The sequence below is a fragment of the Strigops habroptila genome, chromosome 9 (assembly GCF_004027225.2).
Source record: "Strigops habroptila isolate Jane chromosome 9, bStrHab1.2.pri, whole genome shotgun sequence".
NCBI lineage: Eukaryota > Metazoa > Chordata > Aves > Psittaciformes > Psittacidae > Strigops > Strigops habroptila.
Genome location: NC_044285.2, coordinates 14,604,270 through 14,626,234, shown reverse-complemented (window position 1 = coordinate 14,626,234; position 21,965 = coordinate 14,604,270). Strand labels below are relative to the sequence as shown.

The following is a 21,965-nucleotide window of genomic DNA, read 5'->3' as shown; positions in this document are numbered from 1 at the left end:
TTAAAAAAAGATGGCACATTTATTGCTACATAAATGTTATATACATAGTGTTTTCTGTTACATTGACAGAAATTTTTTTGAACTTCTTGCTGCTGGTTGGAAAGGTTTATCAGCAATACCTTGAAATTTGACACAGGGTACAAATCTGCAATAAACCAACAATGGAAACTGGAGAACAAGATGAGAAGCAATTCATCTCGGACAATTAGCTCTTACAATACTCCATAGGTACTACACGGTATGCTAGAACCCTACTATGGTCTTACAATGCTATTGTAAATTTCTGATATTAATGAACAGGTTATGGTAAATAACCCTACATTTTTACTACCTAATATAGTAAAATAAAGTAAGAAACTTTTTACTGAAAACTTTTTCGATTTCAAAAATCTAGAAAGAGTAATATTTAGAATTCAAGAAATTTTCTTACAAGATTATTGTATAAAAGACTAGCTACAGTGAAAAATAAGCCAAATGTTTTTTTCTTTCTATTTTATGAAGGAAAGCTTCTGGGCATACTGCAAAGTCTAATATAGCCAAAAAGACAACAAGCTTAGAAGGAAAAAGGCCAGGCAGTGGCACGTGATCACTTTCACACGTCATAAGCAACAAATTTGTTTAGCTGATAAACACTGAAATGAAGAACAAGGCCACAGATATAATCAGGTGTTATTTGATGATCTATGCAAATTAAAGTAATAGAAATGAGTCCACTAATTCCACAAACTGTTTTGTTAGGAACCATCCAAACCATGAGCTGAAATTCATTAGTTTATTTTTAACAATCCATCCTTTGTTCTTTCAATTTAAATGACTTCATAAAAATTACTGGTTTGTTCCTGTTTTGTGTGTGAACCAATTGCCAGTGATGAAAGATGCACTATATGGACAATAGCTCAGACAACCTTGGCGTAGGAAATTTCCTCCCATGGTCATTGCAGTGGAAGACAGTTTCCATGGAAGTTCAAAGGGATTTTAACCATTTCAACACATCTGTGACAAAGGAATACTTATGGACACTGTTCTGGTGGAGAAACATTTGAAGGTTCAATGCTGATGTGGCTTGGAAGGGGGGCATTTGATTCACACTGGGTTTTTCTCCACTGACAAGCCATACAAAAATGACAAGATAATTAATGTATACAGTAAGGAAAAACTGGTGACCATTGCTCTTATATTCCATTATGTAAGGAAGCCCACCATACTGGTGGTTATAGCATCACACTACCTGCCACGGTGAATGTAGGATTTCACTATTCACCAAAATTACAGCCTGAAAAAAAATCTCCTTTGTATTTTAATGCATTTTGTGCTTACATACAGCTAACACTTTACATGTACTATATGTAGTACTTACTGCTCGGAAAACAAAGCAACTCTAACAAAGTAGATTCTCCCCACCCAATTTACACTTCACGTTACAAGCTTTACTATGAAGCCTAGAAGCCTAAAAAGGTTTTGTTTATAATTAGAAAAACAAACAAACAAAAAAAAAAGTATTTGAGGAAAGTCTGAGGGAAAATAAAAATAACTTTTTAAATCCAAGAAATGTTATGGTCACAGCATGGCTCCTGCTGGCAGCCTTCACCAGGCCTCTCACTGGCTTTGAAGCACAGAGCTCAGTATGGAAGGGTGACTATGACCATAACTGTTCAGATTACCAGAGACCAAAAATAACATAAAAAAAAGCTATACCAAGGAATAGTTTCCTATTGCATGGAAAACACTAGTCATATGGCAAAAGGAGAGGAAAGGACAACAAAAGACTTTTCCCTTCCTTTTTTAAGACACTAATAGGTATGCTGGGAATGCTACGGGTCGATGTTTATCACTGCTTTGTTCTCTGAATGTGAACAGCTTTAGCAAATGCTGGCATCCAGCTGAAACTTTATCAGCCTTTAACATGTTAACTTTTCCCTTTATATGTAGACCTTTACAGTTCCATAACAATAAATAAAATTTGTAGTTACAATGCATTTGTCAATTCAGTTTAGGCACAAGGCAACTTCCACAATGAGTGGAGAGATCACAACAGTCTCTGATTGTGCAGAAGCGACACACTGCTTGCAACAGAATGATATGTTCAGAGTATTTCATGGGCTGAAATTCTGTCTGAAGATCTTGTATCTTCAATCCTGATGCAGGTGTTGACCAGTAGCTTTGATCATAAGATTGCATTTGGGTTTCTTGCTTCAAGTGTTTTCTCCTGTCAGGTTTGTGTCTTCATATAATGTTGTCTGTGTCCTTGTGAAGAAAGGTCACCTTCTGTGTATCCTACCAATAATTCTGGAATTCTAGAAAGAAATTTGGAAGAGGAAATGGGTATTAGGAAAAGAATCAATAAGAGGCATGGTATCAACACTGGAGAACTAATTTAAACCTTATCTTACAGCATTTTCAGTCAGTTAAGCGCAAAAGAAAAATCACAGTGAGAGGCCTTGAAATCCGCCTTTCCAGAGATATCCATACTGACTATGACACACTGAACAGTTCACTCTCAGGAACATTCTATTTGGACTTCCTGGGTATGGGAGAAAGTGTAGTCTGCAAACCTCAAACCTTCAATTTGCGTTTGACTTTGGTCTCTAAAATAAGCAGGAGTTAGTACCCAAAGCGAATCACTACTGCTGAAGGTAGGCATCGCCATATACCCAATGAGCTTTCCACGTCAACATCACACCTGAGTCACCTCACAAAGTTACTGCTATTAAAAAACAAAGATATAATAAACTTTTGAAAGCGGTACATTTTATTAACATGGCAAGAACAGGCTATAAATTCTGAATCAAGAACTATCTGACAATTTAGAAGTAACCTGTTGCTTTGGTTTGGAATAAAACAAATTAAAGACATTCTAAGCACCTTCTTTTCCTAAAAAGAAACCCCATTTTGTTTATGAAGCAAGCAGATGCCTATGAGAGATGGGGAAAAAGTACCGCCTTGAGTAAGGCTCGGTTTCAATGCCATTTTGCTGCTTTCTAAGGAACACAAGTGAATAATAAATTTCCACGGAACGCATTCTGGCAAGATGGATGCCTTTACCTTAAGCTAAAATAGAAGCAAACTAGTCTGTGTACACAACAACAACAAACCTCTCTAACATAAAATTTAGTAAAGTTATGGATTTAAGTAAGGGCATCAAACCCAACTCCTTACTTGTTCTGAAACTGGCAACAGTTCTACTATTTTAGAAGACATGGAATACTCAGAATTTTGTCTTCTCAAAATCAAGTTTTTCCCAATGATTTAAAAAATCCAACCAAGCAACCACATGTAAGAAAACCAGAAGACTAATATCCCTGTAAGGCCACCCCATCAGCATGGTTTAAATGAACCACTGCGTTTTAGACTACATGGGGCTTTTGGAAATACTGATTTACCTTGCAAAGCTGTAAGCATTACTTTTTAAATCTTAACTATCTTTACTAATAGAGACTGTGACTTAAGATAGTCAAGCAATCTCCATTGGGCACACAAGATGAGCTAGAATGACTGGCCTTAAGCCAGATAGCAAATCTCTCTGCGATGAGAAGTCTCTCTAACTGTTTGTTTCAGCACTGGGAAACTACATGGATTTTTAAACGAGCTAATGTGATATTTAGATCATTTAAAAATGTATAATTCATTTCTATTATGCTTGGCTTATCTAACAAACTGTTAACTATTCCTCTGATGTCATGCCAAGGAGGCCACCTGAGCCAAGAGATGTAGCCATTGGCAACAACGCATGGAAATGAAGAGTTTAACGACAACTTTTTGGGATTTTGTTTTATTATAAAACTAAACAAATCTGCACGCTTTGCTTATGCTCAGAGACCTCAAAGTACTTAGCAGCATGAAGAAGTTTGGTGCTAGTGGCAGCTCAGTAACTAAGAACAGGCACATCTACATCTCCCAAACTGTAGCCAATAAAAAGCAACAAGAGCTGCTCCCCTCTAGACCAGAGTCGTACCTGGCTGGTGTTCACATATGACCCATAGGGTTGGTAGTTTCACTCAGGCCAGGGTGGCTTCCTGGGTGTGGTGTTGGCGGCTCTGCCGATACGGCAGAAACTTTTTCTTCTTCCCTTCTCTTAAGGCAGGCTGCTTTAGGGTTTAGGTTTCGCTCTGGAACAGAAACAAAATGTTAACATCCCACACACTGATACCTCGGGGAGTATCGATCCATTAACCGCTGTAGTAAAAATAGCTACGCAGCTTCCCTCTTTGAACTCCTGATGTCCCTGTGCTAAAATGCAGGTGTCTAACGCAGTAGACAAGCACTACTGAAAACCCTACCAGGCATCTCCTAAGCCGGTATTAAAAAAAAATTTTAAAAATCCCCCAAACTTTACTAAGTGCCTACCCACCCCCTCAAAAACCTGCTAAAAAGTGCCTCCCTTGTCACCAGAAGTTGCTAACGTGCCAAATGAGAACTGTCGGAATTTACAATGCAAAAAACCCCAGATTTATTTCTGTGTTTCATTGGTATGCTGAAGTCACACCAACCTTACTGACAGCACGCTAGTTTTAGTAACGTTACTGCTTCTTTCTTCACCTTAATATTAACCTGCTGTTAGAACAGGGGAGGTCGAATGTCCTGAGTCAGTAGTTCTCCTCATACCCTCGTGTCTGTGAAATCACCTTAAATCTAAAGAATATGACAGTGGCACAGAGCAGAAGGCTCATGTTTTTTCAAACCATGTTTCCTCTCACATCACAGTCAGTACTTTACATAGCCAGCTGTGGACCAGCTATCAAGCTACCTCCATCAGTATGTTTCCACTTCCCCAATTAGCTTCAATAGCTGTAGATTTGGATCTAGTTTTCAAATTATGATAGTTTCTAACAGTCTACTGTTTCTGTTCTTCAAAATGGTTTTTCATGAACCGAAATACAAAAGATGCAAACTGCCATGGCCAAAAAGACACACAAAAAGTGTGTACTATATTCTACCAGTGCATGTTGAATTTAATCAACATGTTGAGGTATTTTTCTAGCTGTCAGTGAATTCTGTTTTGCAGTTTAAGATTGCAGATATAATTTTAGCTGTAAGGAGACTGCCAAGACTGAACAGACAGCACAAGCCCTTCTCTTGCACTGCACAGGCGCCCCACAGTAACTGCAGTTCGCATTTTACAAGGGTAATCTGACAGAGGCAAATTTGGACAGACTTGCTAATTCTGCTTTCACCCAAGTCATTACCAACTGCCTCCTACTGCATTTCCTAAAGATGAACACTCCTAAAGAGTCTACTGGGAAAAAAACCCAACCAAAACTGCTAACTTTTCTTAATCGCAGTTTTCTTTGTTTAAATCTGGCTTGTCTTTAAGTTTTAAAGAAGATTTAATTATGTGGAAACTCTGAAAGGAAGTTAATTTACAGCGATTTAGGGAACGGAGATAAAAATGCTAGCCTACAGTTAGAGCTCAAAATCTGAAACGTTTCAGTCTGAATAGCACCAATCACAGAATGAGAAGCCTCATTACCAGCAGGGAGAGGAAATGGCTGATGCAATTATACAACACACTGGTGAAAGCTCCTCCGGGCACTGCACAAAGCTCCGGTCACTTGCTGTCAGGAACAGGTGCTAAGAAAGATGCGGAGGTAAACAGGGAGCGCAGCCTCTTGCACGAGAGGCACCGTGTGCTTGTGATGCACGGGGAGTAGGAGCTGAGATGTACGCGTGAGGAAGGAAAAGCTCTCAATTTACACTGCCTGCAGAATAGGTCCAATTTAACTGTAAGTACATACAGAAAAAGATTTCTACCAGAGACATAAGGTTCGGAAGCAACCTCCGACCAAGGCAAAAGTGATTTTATTAGTTTTCACACACAGCTTTCTGTGATTGACAGAATCTGGGAGAGCCAAGAGATGGACTTGATGGTTTTTAAACATTAAAAACCATGCTTGATTAATGTTATTCTGACTTCTTTGTAACATTCAACCTTATCTTCCAGACTATGTCATTATCAGAGCAAAACAATTCCCAAGGTCAAAGTCTCAAGAGATGCTAAAATAGGGCTTTGCCATGGCACTACTTGGGTGCCTCATCTGCAGAGTAGTTACTCACTCTATGGAAGAGCTCTGACTGGAGACAGTGCGTGGCTTTATTAAAAACCAAGTCAAGTAAAACTCTGCCTGAAAACACAGGATCTCATCCTTACTACAAAGTACATAAGCTTGTGTTGAGTTATTCCCTTTGTCACCTTCATTAAACTTTTAACTATTGCTTTGATCTCCTGTGCAAAACACAACAAAATAGGGAATGGAAGTAAAAATAAGGTACATGAGAACAAAATACTGACATCATTCAGTGGCATCAGTGATTCAAAGATGTAGTGCATTAAGCAAGTATAACCACTGATAATCATCCACATCTGAAAGACTTTTCCAGTCACTCAATGCACTTCTGTCAGCAGGACACTGAGGAAGATGGCTATTCACAAGTCCAAGAGAGCAAAACCTGATGAAATGCTCATGCCAGATACAAAGGACAGGCTATTTCAGTTGGACAGGACCTACAAGGGTCATCTCATCCAACTGCCTGACCCACTCGGGGCTGATCAAAAGTTCAAGCAAGGCGCATCTGAACTTTAATGTGTCTTTGATTCAATCGAAGTAGGTTTCCTCTGTCCTCCCCATTATGTGTTTAATGTTAAGCCCTAAGTAAATGAGGTTAAATTCACTGCATTTTAATATTTCAGTTACATGAGGTTTGTCTTAAAATAGATCTCTTTTTTTGTGCTACTAAATAAGTGCTTGTTACAATTTAAGGCAAGATATGTCAGTATTTTAAATAATTTACCTCTCACTTGCTGCTCTAGACTGAGGATGACTGCCACAGCCTGGTGAAGAATAAGCAGCTTCGTCTGGGGTTTCTCGCTCTTCAGATGAAGCTGACACATACGGCCAAGTTCTTTAAACGCCTCATTAATGTCTCGTACACGCAAACGTTCTCTAGCGTTATTTGCCATTCTTCTCTCCTTTTCTCTTTCTATTTTTTGCTCTGGGTTTAAATCCTCATCTTCATTAGTACTGCTGCAAGAAAGTATAAATAAAAGTCTAGTGAAGTATCAAGTGATCCTGCTGCTGGTTCAAAATTTTCAGCTGATGAAATTAAACTTTTTCCACTTAAACTATTTCATATTGAAGTATACTTAGATAACTAAGAAAGTGTTCCAAATCAGTGCTTAAGTATTCAAGGTAATTCTTGCTGTTCCTACCTCTTTCTGAAAATAAGTTTTAAATGGTGCCTGGCTGAAGAATATCCACAGAATATTGTCTACAATATTCAGCAAACATCTCTAGGAAAAGTAGTGGCAACACGCTGCCCCTTGAAGCAAAACTACCCCTTCACTCAATCACTGAAGAATGTTCAAAGAGTGAAGAGGTAACTCAGCCGTCTCATCAGGTGAGGAATAAAGCCTTTTCAACAAGTAGTTCAGCCAGTTTCCAATGTATCTGCTTATATAAAAAGGCAGTCAGGTAATTTTCCATTTACTGTGCTTATTAAAAAGTACTAGTTTTGTTAAAGACCTTACTGGCCAAGTTTCGAACTATTTTATCTGCTAATACCCAGCGTAGAGCTGAACAGTTCTGTTTAGAATTCTTGTATCACTTCAAATTATTGTATTAACTTGCATAGCCTTTTTTTTTTAAATATAGGGTTGTCCAGTTCAGTCTAAAACTATGCAAAACCTCTGCTCTAACTAAAATCAACACGCTAAAATGCCATTAGGCACACGTGATGATACAGACTCTGCTGCCAGTGGTTGCAAAACTCTCATTGTTTACTGTTATCCCAAATGTCAATGCTTGTGTCAGGCCTATCAGGCAGATCCAGAAGAATTTTATCCGGTGTCAGCTCCAGGTTTTTTGCATATGGCTTGGGAAGGGAGAAGTGTTTCACAGACTGTGTACCTATCACGCTCACCCCAGTGAATCAGCGTTACCAGGCTGCTGCTCTCCATCGCCACTGGCTCACGTTTAGAAGCACAGCCCTGGCCCAGGTACAAAGTATCGCAGGTTTCTAACGTTCTCCCATCCTCTGTGCTGGGCAGGGCTCTCTGAATCTTACACTACTTGTGTGTACACAAGCAGGTATCAGGCAAGGCACCAACATAAGGGAATGCACACTTTTCAAGTGATTTCCCCAGAAAATCCTCCATTCTGTATTGAAATGGATACAAATACTTAAACTCTTTATGTATTTCAGCTATTAATATATGCACTGAGGTAATGCAAAAGCCTTGAAATAAATTCATCAAACTTAAGGACAGCATGCTACAGAGCATTAAGGAAACACAAATTCTCTAGGTCATGTCAGCAACCCACCTTGTTCTGCCTCTAGATGAGACCTTGATATCCTTCTGGGAGGACTCATCATCTGATTTCATGTCATCCGATGAGGGGGGTTCATGTATATTTTCATCCTTCTCCTTATGTTCAGACTTGATTTCTGTTGGACCTATAGCCACAGACTGGCTCTGTAAGCCACCTGACAATGCTGCAAGCAAGCAGAGATCAGTGTGAGTATCGCAGGCATGAAATGCCAAAGAGAATCTCAAGCAGATATTGTCAGTGGGAGGCCAGAGCCGAGCAGAAAGTCTGGGAAGATGACAGGAGAAACTACACTCTGGCAACAGCAACAAGAGAAATCCTGGTAACACTGCTGTACTTGGGCATGTGTCAGGGGTCGTAAAGGGATCACAACTCAGAGCAGCTTGATCAGTAACAGCTTCATCTAAGAAAAACACTGTTAAAGACAGCAGGACTTCAGTGAAGTAAGGAAACTTGCACCTCATGTCTGGGCTGCAAATTTAAGGGCAGAGCTGCACTGACATCAAGGCTTGGGCTTAGATCAAACGTGCAACATGCATCTCCCTAAATGGTGCAGGCATGCTAACGAGTAAGCTGACTTCTGTCTTCTATAGCTTAATACTTCAAGCTAAAAACTGAGGGAACTGTAACACCCGTATGGAAGGACTTCTTTTTATTAGCTGGACTGAAACCTGGCCTCAGCTCACTCTGCAGCCCTTCCTGCCGATTCGGAAATGGATGCAGTACTGCAAATGCCATTATGGCTCCTTCAGCCAAGAGAACGTGACTGTAATGCAGAGTCTTCTGCTCAAACTACAGTGGGTCAAGTCTGACGCAGGGATGCCCTCAAAACTGTTGCAGGGATCCTTCACAGCAGTGGTTTACAGTATTTATAATTAATTTCTATTTCTGAACATCATTTATGTCTCTATTCCCTGTGCTGATGCAATTTTACCAAGATTTACAGCCTCACTGGCTCTGGATTACTGCAGACCCCATTCAGCATTTAAAATCACTGGAAAATTACCTCTGTAGCTTTCTTGTGTTTTATGATTTAGTTCTGTGCTCTGAGCAGAAACTGCACTGGGAAGAACTGAATGGTTGCTGCTGAGGCTGACGCTTTCTTCCCGATGAGTCCCAACCTAAAGCAAAGCAAAGCAAACACTTCCAATAAAGATGTGCTTCAAAGAAACAGTCCAGATATAGAAGTTTGAAAGACAAAGTATTTGCTGGATTACAAACCCAAGTAAAAGTTCTAGCTTGGTAAAGGAAAGATTTAGTTGGAAGATGCTATTACACTACACCACTTGATCACACCACAAGGGATTAAGCTGTATTTCAAGCAGTGACCAACACCTGTTTGGAATAACACAGCAACCTAGCAACAAGGTTTTTCACTATTTTCCCAGAGAACACTACAGAGTTTTCTCTTTGATTTATACCCGAGGTGTATAAAACTTGATTAACCTTTGATTGTTTAAACTAATTCAACTAGCAACTCTAGTACACGTAACATTTTGATCCTTAAATCATGGGCAATAATGGTCTTCACCCCATGCGTAAGGTGTGTATACTGCCCTACGCTCACGTACACAGACACACACATGTATAAATAGCATCTCCTCACTTTGTTTGCTGAAACAGGATTAAGGCAGAACTGGATCTAATATCAAAATACTATTTTGTTCACTTTCATAATTCCCTCTCATTTTCCCCCTTTCTCAGCTAAATACATTTAGTTTAGTTCCATTACAGAATCTTATCATACAAAAATAACCCAGGCATCCAACTGCTCCTACCACCTCTCAGTATGTTCTAATCTGCTCCTTCATAATACATCACGATCAAATTTCCAAGCAGCAAGCATTGAGATGAAGCATAAACTTGAATTAATGGTACTTATGCAAGACAGCGATGAGCGCGCATGCCCAGCGTGAACAGGCAAATCTGTTAAAAAACTCTGCTCAACGCGGAATACTGTTATTAATGCAAACCTCTATAAAAAAATCATATTCTTTTGTTTGAGAAGGGAAGAGGTAAAGACACACTGCCTGTATTTAAATAATCTGGAATGCAGACCATTTAAAGCTTTTGATTCCTAAAGACACCAAAGTCCTTTAAATATTTATAATACAACCACCACAATACAATTAAACAGTTAAAAAAAAACCCCAAACCCTAACAAAGCTGAGGATTCTACTATTATTTGTATAGTTACAAAAATTGGCTACAGATGAAGCTTTTTATTGGAACAGTAGCAAACATGTCAACTAGAAGATTAAGCCTTTAATTAAATAGGTTTATTGCCCGGAGTTACACATGAGAACCACTGTTTTTCAATAAATCCTTCAATCCTAGTAAACTGCTGAGCTTTGAATCCCTCTTGAGTAATTAATGCAGCTTCCACCTTTCATGTCTTAGTATGGGTTTTACCCAGAGAGAGATAAATACCCTTATGCAAGTTTATCCTTTGTTTAATACACACTCGTTCCTGTAAGCTAACACACAGGAACAAGAAAGGAAGGGGGGGAGTGCCTTAACTAATATCAGGTCATTCTGGGCTGCTATTTGTATCTATTGTTCTGCAGAAAATCTCTTGTATACTACGGAATATCTGTTGCTATTTAAAGCATGTTTTATCTTCCTGTGTGTGTAATAGGCTTTGTTTGTGAGAAGTTCCGCTATGGATGCAGTCATCTCAGCTCCTGTGGGCGCTGGGAATTCACTAGGAGTAACGAGCAGAGCCTGGGACTTCCAGCCTATGAGACAAGACTCTTTACAACGGGAATATAAAGCTCCTTCTCCACACAGCACTTCCAAACCCGAGTCTCCCCCTAATTCTGCCCTGCAGGTCGTGTGTGTGATTTTGCTCTTCTGGTCATGCTAAGTCCTAACACATGAGGGTGCTTTTATTCAAGCTACAGACTATGAATCACTTTAGGGCCAAGTTTGTTCCAAAACGTACTTCTTACAAAAGGCAAAAATTTCTTAAAGCTGTGTCCAAACGAAGCAGCTGCCAGAACCCTGGCAACTTCCAGATCTAGTGCTAATCTAGATGGGAGAGATTAGCACATCAGTTCTGATACAGGCAAGAAACAGATTGGAAATAAAAGCTGAATTCAAGTCCATGTTCCAGGCCTTTGAAACAGGCTTACAAAATCAACGCATACAATTTAGATTAACAAGATTCATACAGGAATCTGAAGAGCTAGGGTGTCACAAACCTGACCATGACATGAATGTTCATCTCTGATCTGTGATGTGCTACAAAATCCAAACAGGCAAGCAAAATAATCCCCAAACCAGGAGACTTGCTGAAAGTCACTGTACCCCACGTGAAGGCCCAGAGCTGCTTCCTGTAAGCACGGCTAATCTGAGCCTGCTTCAAGGCACCAAACTGGACCTTTAGTATCTTAAACATCGAGCTTAGAAAACCGAGTTTGCTTTTCTTCCTCCCGACCCCCCTTTCGAGAAGAGGCTCTCCCCATCTGCATCTCAATGCAGCGCAACCTCGTGCTCCCTCTAACCCTTCCGAAGGGCACTTTGTGCCTTGAGCTCTGCCGCCCCCCGCACAAACCACCCCTAGGCGGGTGTTACCGGTGCTACCGACCCCCACCTCAGGCGGTTTCCCCGCACTCCCCCCACCCCGGGCCCGGGGCACCCGCCAGCTGCGCGGGGCGGGGCGGCGCGCGCTGCCCGCATTAGCATACAGCTGGGCGCCTCCGCCCCGCCCCCGCCCGCGAGAGGCGGCGGCTGCGCGCGACAAAGGCGGGCGGGCTGAGCCCGCCGAGGGGCCGCTGAGGTAAAGCCCGGCCCGCGGCGGGGCCGCGAAATGGCAGCCGGGCGGCGCGGCGGCGTTCCGGCACACACACACACACCCCGCCTGCTAAACGTACTGAAACCGCTCACCTCCCTGCGTCTTCCCCAGACAGTGACAGCCTAACGCGTGCTTGGGGTTCTCGGCAAATCAAAGAGGTTCCAGCGTAGTAAAAGGACAGCTTGAGAGAGCCCACAGTCCCGCACCGGCTCTTTCAGTGTCTCGTTTACCAACGCAAACCGGAGTTCTACGTGCTTCAGGAAAGACTCGTGCAGAGGGCAATGTGCAGCCACGCTGACTTGTGAGTTTAAAAAAAACCCCGTGAGGGCAGAACTTATTTAAGTCTATTTAAGTGATAACATTTGGGACCTGAAACTAGAAAAGCAGTTCAGTATTTTTGGCAACTAAACAAAAACCAGACGGATCGTGGCAACTGGCAGCACACTACTGCACATGTGGAGATCCGACCCGGAGCGACACGTGGGGAGAGGACCTTTGCTCTGCTAGCGCTGGGTCTGCATCTCACACTTCAGTTTCATTATTAGTTTTGAACTCGTAGCAATAAAAGCTTTTGAGAACTGAAAAAAACCCACCAACCCTCCCCCCCCCCCCAACCAGTCTGTTCATATCTGCTGTAGGACATACCTAGGCGTATTTCAAAACACATGCACTTTTCAAGCCACGCCAGCTGATCATTAATGTAATTTTAACTGAGGTGAACATAATCAAGACAATGAAAAGGGCTTTGGAATCGAGATTTTTACACTTAGGACAGCTCAAAGTGCTTCAGTGGGAGCATCAGCTCTGCTTAGAAATAGAAAGCCTGGGAGGGCTTTGCGCAAGAGCACAGGGTGGTGCTGCCCTGTCCTGCCCTTGCAGCGCAGCAGACACAGGGTAGGAACAGGGAGAGCATCCAGTTTTCTTGGATTCCTGTTATACCTGGAAAAACCCTGTGACTTAAGGATTGAGTTTCATCCTTAACTGAGTTTCCAGGCCTTTTATTTATTTATTTTTAATCAATTCAGGCTGTTCTTTTTCCATTGTACTACAATGACAAATAAAAAGCAGCTTGAATACGAACAAAAAGAGTATTACTCCTTAACTTTTCAATAATACATGAAATAAAATACAAATCAACTTCAAAGGCCATTTAGCAAATATTTGATGAGTTTGAGATATTAAAAATCTATTTGAATAAGTCTAATGGCCAGCCCAGCTAAAAAGAAAACAAGACCATTCAGCGCGAGCAGGAAATGAAGTCAACTGGAGTTTTAAAATAAATCTGGCTCAAAAATTAAGCAAATGTTAAAATAAAACCATGTCTGGTTACACTAATTACATAAAAAGGAGTTAAATTACTCATTTCCTAGCTCCTTCTGCCAAGATCATCATCTTCAAGGGAAATTAAATTTAACTTCTTTTCTATTTTTTTCCTACAGAGCAAAAATGTTTTGTATGAAGAGACACCCCCGCCTTCCTCCCCCGACAAGGAAGTTTCGTTTAGTGCTGAATCCCAGTGAACATTTCTTGACTAAAAACCCCTACGAACACGTCAAACAAACCCAGGTAAACACCCGCACTGATGCTGACATTTCCCACTATATTAGCCAATACATTATTTTCTTAAAATTTATTGGAAGCTCTCTGAAGTAAAGTAGCATTTAATTTCTGAACAAAGTCTAGATCCTATGGTTCAGGTGGTGTGTCAAATTCCCTGTTCTCCTACATTTACTATTTCAAGAAAAACAAATAGTAAATAAGTGTAGTTTGAAATTAATTGATTATTGAATACTGCAAGAATTACACCCCATAACTGGGGGGCACTACTGCAATGCAGTCATCATTAACTAACACTGCTCGGTTTCCACTACAGCCAGAAGGGCCAGCATCTGCTCTGTCCGTCTTTCAGGCTCCATCCTAAGCCATGCAGAGTGCCTGCGACTGCAAATGATGGCAAAGGGCACTCGCTGGGGACTGGGCAAGGCCACGACAGGATGCCTTCTGTTGGAGCCAATTATTCTGATGTAACAAAATTAACGTTAATCCAAGGAATTCTTTAGCTGACTCACTGTTCAAGCAAAACTGATCTGCAGGCTTGTTTCACCCAGCCAGATGAAATACAAAAGCAAATCTTTTTTTCATTTCCCTAATCTAAGGTTTTTTTCTAACAGAGAGCAAGCATCCTTCAGTTGAAACAGCAGGTCAATCATTAGGTGGCAAGTCAAGTCTAGACTGCATTTAGGTTATACAACTACATTAAACTACAGCAGACCAAGGAATGCATTCTGGGGAGTCATCTTCCACTGCCACCCATCAAAACCACGTTGATAAAATATTTATCATAGCTTAGTTTAAAAGAGAGACAGATTTTTGTGTACGTTGCAGCACCACCTGCATTTGACTGGATCTGGCTTAGCAGCACCAGAAGGTTCCACAAGACAGACAGAGAACAATTCTGTCCCTGCAATTTCAGTCAATCTACTCCACGTCATCAAGACCGAGGGAAAAACAAGTTTTCTTTTGTATAATTAGATCGCAGGCTACCTCGGACCACTGCAGAACCTTCCAACTACATTCTTTAAATATTAAATATGAGACAGTATTAGAAAAAAATTCTGAAGTATTTATGCATCACTTCCTTCATTACTAACAGTAATGGTGAAGTTGTATAGAAACCTAACACTGGGTATGTGTTGGAAAGCACTCCCCTCCCCAAAAGCCCCCAAACACACGCAGCTTATAGAAAGTAACCAGTTCTTTTTGATGTCTATACTGCAGTGGTTCTGAAATTAATATAAATGGATGTGTGACGTGCGAACGGGAGAGCCTGGAACTAATTCAGTTTTATAGAATACAAACCCTTCAGCAATTGGGGTACCTAATTATTTTGATGATAGGTGAAATTTTGCCTTGATCACACAGTGCCCAGCTGTGAATCTGTTTTATGACAGAAAATTTCACAGCATGTAACTGGTCTTTAAAATGACGCTGTAAACATGCAAACACATGGCACCACTAAAATAAGCATGTTTTAAAAAGCTCTTTTTCCTTTAAGCGTTTTTGAGAAGGGAGGAATGAAAAGGACGAAAAAGGGAGGTAAGCAATGCTACAAATAGATTTCGTTTACTGTCTAATGCTTTTAACATATTTCTGATCTATAAAAAGCTCAACTACATTTTTTCAGAACCGTTCACTTTTTTTAAAGAAACTAAAAGAGATGGATTGAATTATTTCACTCTTCTTGGGGATTAATCTAAAAGTTGTTTCCTCTTCATTGTTACTTACACTACAGCTGTGCTCAAACTCCTTTTCATTTAGAAAAAAAAGTTTACATTTTGAGCCTGCGCACACCATGGTTCCACATTCCAACAGCTTCCTCCCATTCCTCTGCCAGCATCTGCTATTGAAGACTAGTTCCAATTTACAATAAACAGCTTTTCCAGACCAGAACACTTGAAATTCAGTCCTTCTTGACTGCTTTTCCCATTCAATCTCCCTATTCACCATTTCAAGGAGAAAACTGTTCTGCCAATTATTACACATCTGGAAAAAATGCATGTATGAGCTGAAATGCTCTCAGCAGAAAGTTTCAGCTTTCTGCATATGGTCACAGCAGGATTTTATGGGCCACTGACCAGGCCCAAGTTTAAGTTTTCCCATCTTTCTCCTCCCCCTCATTTCTACCCCCACTCCAACCCTCTAATTGGAAACCCATAGCAGGTGCAAGCTGTCTGCCACCTTTTCCTCTGCTGCAACCTCAAGTACTTTCTTCCTGATAAATGTTGGTCTTACACTCCAGTTGTAACTCACTAGGCTCTATGCTAAGGTAAATGGATCAGCTGAGGCTGTTCTGCATAAAAATACACATTTAAAAATACCATTACCATTGACGCTTGTCTGTTGGTTGTCACAAGGCTAGATGCTCCATAATTTGAGTTCAGGCTTCCAATTGGCCCATTGTGGGATGGTCCCAATAAACTGTGTATATCTCCGTGGCCACCTGACAGGCTTGTTGAAGGCCCCACAGCATGATTTCGTAGTACATGGATGGCATCATCAAGTCTGTCCAAGCGATCCTCCATTCGAGACTGCTGTTGGAATTTAGAGGGACAGGAGCAGCTATTACTGAATAAACCTGCACGCTCATGATACCGCAATACTTTCTACCTCGGAGCTATTAAAGACAGAAGATGAAATGCGGTATATCAGAGACTTTGAAAGCACCTACCAGCACTACAACAAACAGGAAAAGGAAAAGATATCTGGAGATTTTGCTCAAGATAGCATTCATTCCACAAATAGGTGGCAGCTTTTAAAGTGAAGCTTATTATAAGGTTAATGTTACTCAGCTTCTATTACATGGCATGAACAAGGAAAAAGGAAGTGCTACAAAATAAGCTAATAAAGGATGAGTAAGAATGATCATAAATATCAGCCTCACCATATTGGTAACAATAAAGAGAGGCAGTGGCTTTTCGAGAACCTGTATTACAAAAAACCTGGACAAAACTTTGAGCTATCGTTTTCTAAAGTGGAGCTTTAAACACATCAGCTACTTTGGAAATAAAAGTGAGTTCCGTACGTTACTGCAGAAGAGTCTGTCTTTAAATTACTTTCCTTAAAAAAAAAAAAAAAAAAAAAAAAAAGGACCAAAAAACCCCAAAGCAAAACCAATTCTGACACTGTAGCTCTCTAGAAACTGAAATGGCAGGATGTTGGAGTCAGAAGATGGGTCATATGCTACGCTAATTTAAGTTTTTAATGGGGAATCCGAAGGAAGCATTAATTGAAACACAAAAAGGCACCATCTAAAGTGAAATAGTACCTCACAGACATCCTTTAAGAAGGACATTGCATCTTGCAAATGCTCGTGAAGTTGCTGTTCAACTCGATTTTTCTGGCAAAGTCAAGACAGAACAGGAAGCAAAGCACAGGTTAAGATTAATTCAAAAAAGAGGTGAGGAAACAGCTGATGTGCATGTCAGCAATAATTGTTAGTCAAGTTAATGCAACAGAGATCTGATTATATTGAGATAAGAAAAGGCTAATATTTAACACTGCAGTTTTGTTAGGATTTTAAGATGTACGTAACAATCATATTTAATTGCAAAAATATTGAAGAAAACGGATTTGACTTAAACCTATTCTTGTTAGACAGAAAAATGAAATTTCACCTGTGGAAACTAGAAATATTAACACATAATCAAAGCCTCCCCTCAATTTTTTCCCCTTTCCTTCCCGATCCTGTATCAGGAATTTAAGAAAAAAGTCAGTAACTTAAATCCTCTGCTGAATCTTGAAAGGAAGAAAATTTACAATGTTGTAGATGATTTCCCGTGTCTTTTTCTGTAAAATGGTTCATTAATTAATAAATGAACACTCCCCAATAACAAATAATAATTACAAATAAAATATATTAATACCTGACAAGTGTAGTGAAAGCAAGCCCAAGAGGCTACCATTTCAGGGAGGGAGGGGAAGGACAAGTAAATGCGAAGGCATGAAGTCTTTATCTTTCCTCCAGACTGAACTTTAGATAAGAATTAGCTATGGATTTGTGAAAAGGTACCAGAATCTCATAACAGCGCTTTAGCACCAGCTGTCCTCAGCACAGAAGCCTGATGCCCAAGGAACAGATGGTGAAAGACACACCCTGCACGTCTTATATTGTTCAACTGAACAGGCCATTTGTTAGCAAAGAATTCATTTGTAATGCTATCCTACTGTTTCCTTTAATGATATGCAGGATTTATACAAAAGCCTTCAGCTCTCAAGTAAAAAGTACCGTGTTGCTTTCAACAATTCTTACCAAGGAGTGTAGAGAGTTTTCATAGTTTGGAGATGAGGGGGCTTGTCCTCCACTCCTAGACCACTGACTGGCACCTGTCAAAATTGTCTAGGTTAACACAGATTTATGCAGCAGAAGTGGGAAGCAGCGACACAATATTTCTCAACTTCATCAAAACCAGCATTCTGCATAAAGGTAAGCTAACATATGGGTACACAAAGGAGGACAAATTCCTTCATTCTGCCTTGCTGAGGGATAATTTTTATATCCTGGCATCTGCAGGGTTAGGCACGTCGTCGATGACAAAGCAATGACATCTTCACAGTACTTAAATGATACAAAAGTGGACTAAACACACACACAGAGTACCTGAAATACCTGCCCTCTGCCAGTGTCACCATAAAAAGGTTGCTGAACTCCTTCTTCAGGTTACGTTCAGTATAGGTAGGCATATCTTTAATAATGTTAAAATATACCACAAAAATATTTATAGAAATCAAATGGACACTGAATTAAGGATAACTGGAAAACTATTTTTATGACACCTCTTTACTAAATAAGAAAACTTAAAACTATATCAAAAACATTTATCTCGTTCCACACGATACCATTTTAGATTATAATGCATTTCTAGTTTAGAAGAGTAAAAATGCACCTAAGTTATCCCCATTTGTGATTTCAGATACATTGCACATAAACTGGCACTTAAAGAATATTGACTGTGCAACAAATCGACAATTATATCCATGTTACCTATACACTGCAAATTCAAATCCATATCCATTCTCATCCGACATAAATATACCCAATTACCATGTAAAAATTAAAAATAATTAGATGTGAAATGCTAATAAAGGAGTACTTTTAAAACAAAGCCTGAAATAGTCAACATGTATTTTTCTCACCAACTAATAATGCATCTTTTATAAAGATACTACACAAAATTCTATGGCCATTAGAGACAGCTTCCTTTCAGCCATACAAATGTAATAATAAAGCAATTACATTAATAAATTATGGACGTACAATCCAAAGCAGCTCATTAAAGGAAGAGCCTGTGGGCTTGTTCTTTCAATAACAGCCAGAGCTGTACATCTGGAAAACTGGGAAAAGGTTTAATAACATTACAGTTCCTTTGTTCGGAGAGCTGCAAGTAGTTACCTTTTAAAGAAAGGGGTTTATATAACAAAAAGAGTACAGCTTGCATAGCTATTAAAATACCTAAATATTTCCTTTCTAATTAAAAAAAAATAAACCATCTCCAGTTTCACAGAAGCCCAGAGCTGCCGTAACTGTGCTGGAATTCTCTTTTAAAATACGACGACATCAGTGGGCAAGTTTATAATTACCAATTTTCACTTCACACAGCTACTCTGGATCTGGATCTGTAGTCTCCCCCCGCATTACTGTCGTTCCTGAACTTTGGAATAACGCTTGGAGTCTCACTTATTTTTGCAAAGCGTTAATGAAACAACTTTAGAATATTCTGGCTCAGTGTAAGGTCCCAATTTTTATCTGGTCAAAACTCCATTTTTAGAGACAAGCCCATAGTCAGGGCTTTCAGTGAGTGCTCACTACTAACAGGACTGAGTGTGCTACTTCCTACAACAAAGCATCAGCTGGCAAACAGAAAGGCAACCAGTTAAGAAAGGAAATCAAAGGCTCAACGCCTGTTCACCTTGTCTCATGAGTTTGTTGGGGGGCTTTTTTAATGGAAAAATGTACAACTTCCTTAGTGTAAGCCCAGAACAAAACTCTGAGTGGGATTTCTCGCAAAGGAAACAAAAAAAAAGGGGGGAGGGAATACTAAACTCCTCTCAAATGAACCACCCAACTGCAACCTGCAGTTTTTTATCACGCCTCTAGTAACGCTAGTGCTCTTTCTGCGCGGTGGCATACTCTGTCTCCATGTATGCGCAGGTTGCCAGATGGCACCGATTTCCTGCCTTCCTCATTCCACTCCCCCTCCTAGAAGTTTGTGCATGAAATCCACCAATTATATTAGAAAGCATCCTGGCACCACAAGCCCTGCAATTAACAACTGCAGCTTTTAGTGCAGCACCAACATAGCAGCATGAAAATACAAATAAGCCAGGCAAGTGTTAGGATTTACAGGGGTCATCGATAGTAATCACTCCAGTATTGTTCTTATACTACCAACACTAATCCTCTGGCTCCCCTTTCAAACACACACTCGGCATCAGAGTCCACAGAGGGCTAGTTTTGTACCCTCAGAACCAACTGAAGCTTTCTGAATACCTCTGATCCTGGGAGGAGGATTCTTCAAATACCAAGGCTCCCACCATTCAGATCCGTATATAAACTTCACATACATATACACAATCATTAAAACTATGCAAGAAGCTAAGCTCTGGGCATGTTTATGTAAAATTAGAAATTAAACGAGGGCAGGAAAGACGAGACACGCTATTGTCTCATAGTACTTGGGGGTTTTCATCATGTTGTCCTCAAAGCTTTTACTTAAATTAATTAAAAAATGTCATTACCCTTATTCAGCCAAATGGTCAAACATGAGTTTATCTACGTGTGTCATGAAGCTATCATCTCTCAATGCTTTAAATGGCAGAGTACTCCTACTGTAATTTACAATTAACGGATACGTAAGTTATGACTCAGTCAAACCTATAATAAGAAGAATGCTAGATAAACAAAGAACTAACTGCAAAAGAGGAAAATCACAATGAAGGCTAAAATGCTGCAAAGCATATTATTTTAGTATACATAAAACATTTGTGTTATCTGCAATAACTTTTTTGGGTCAGGACAGAAAATGGCTACCAGGAGTATCAACAGCAATAAATGTAGTAGTAATTACTTTACATTGTGCTTCACTGTGTTCTCAGTGACTCATCTGGGAATAAAGATAAAAGTCCAGATTCATAAATGAAGGTAATTAACCACTGCAGCAATTTACCAAAGGCTTGATAAATTCTGTATCACTGGAATTAAAGGGGGTGGGAGGGTATAATCGTAAAGCAGATGCTAAGTTTGCGTCTAAGAAGGATTTCAGTATTATTTGCTTACATCTACTACTGTCTTAGCCATCAGAATCCAGAATAAGGAACACAAATTAAAATGCAAATTTTGGAGAGTTTTACATTTGATACAGGTTCCAACAGACGAAGGCATCAACGGCAAAGGGAAACTTCACATTTCAGGGACCTCAAATTTGTATTCTAAACCCAGGAATTAGCTAGCGCTTTCACACTTACAAAATCAGGTGTAGTATCTCATCAGGCAACTCCAGTTGGGATCTTTAAAATTTTAAATACTTTGAAATGTCAGAACTTCTTTCTTCCAGACACAAAATATTTCAAGTATTTGCTTTGATGTTAAAAAGAAAGTAGTAACAATTTTCTGGTCTGATCTACGTTTTCAGTACAACAAGGATACACAAAACACTTTTTGTCAACAGTAATCACTGAATCAAAAAGCCCATTAATCCCATCCTCACCCAATTCAACATGGATTTTTCAGTTACAGAAGTGCCCAACGCAGCTGCTCAGGTATACCATGTCAGATATTCAGTAATTCATTAAGACCATAGAAAACCAGAACAGTGTCCATTAAACATGAGTCAAGTATGAATGATGAAAGTTTTCTGAGTGACACTGCATACAGTCTATATGTTCCCATACATATGTCCATGGCTGTATTTTACGTGCTGTAACTTTACTGATTTATTGATGTAGATTACAGAAGTGTTCAGCTAAGCTCATTCTGTGCACCCTTCACTGCAAGTTAATTTTGGTTTTTCATAAAAAACCAAAACACTATTGCAAGAAGTGACCAATGGCCAGGAGCCTGCAGGGATATATTAAACAACAAAGAAAGGGAAAACAGACTGTTGTATAAACGTTAAATAATTTAACTAATCGCACTATAGGAAAGAACAGGGTTAAAGTTACATCATCTTGCTTGTAATTCTAGTTCTTTGTTAAACAACAAATTTAACTCAATGGCGCTTTCACAGCCCTCTCTATATGGAGAACAGCTGTTCAACTTTTACTAGACAGCTGAGGCCACAGTGTCTGTGAAA

At 39.8% G+C, this 21,965-nt stretch overlaps 1 protein-coding gene across 16 annotated transcripts in view; it reads right to left on the bottom strand.

The window, feature by feature from the left end:
* The window catches only part of TCF12 (transcription factor 12), a 168,532-nt gene continuing 146,567 nt past the window's right edge, over positions 1–21,965 (bottom strand). For 9 of the 16 annotated variants that reach the window (XM_030496888.1, XM_030496886.1, XM_030496897.1 and 6 more), the window contains 8 exons: positions 17,927–18,000; positions 16,943–17,014; positions 16,002–16,208; positions 9,328–9,442; positions 8,316–8,487; positions 6,787–7,019; positions 3,953–4,106; positions 1–2,294 (listed from right to left, as the gene is read on the bottom strand). In XM_030496888.1, the coding sequence (XP_030352748.1) occupies positions 3,964–4,106; positions 6,787–7,019; positions 8,316–8,487; positions 9,328–9,442; positions 16,002–16,208; positions 16,943–17,014; positions 17,927–18,000 (1,016 nt within the window). In that variant the 3' untranslated portion in view covers positions 1–2,294; positions 3,953–3,963. The remainder of the gene's footprint in view (positions 2,295–3,952; positions 4,107–6,786; positions 7,020–8,315; positions 8,488–9,327; positions 9,443–16,001; positions 16,209–16,942; positions 17,015–17,926; positions 18,001–21,965) is intronic. The other 7 variants (XM_030496893.1, XM_030496900.1, XM_030496896.1 and 4 more) reach the window with 5 other exon arrangements.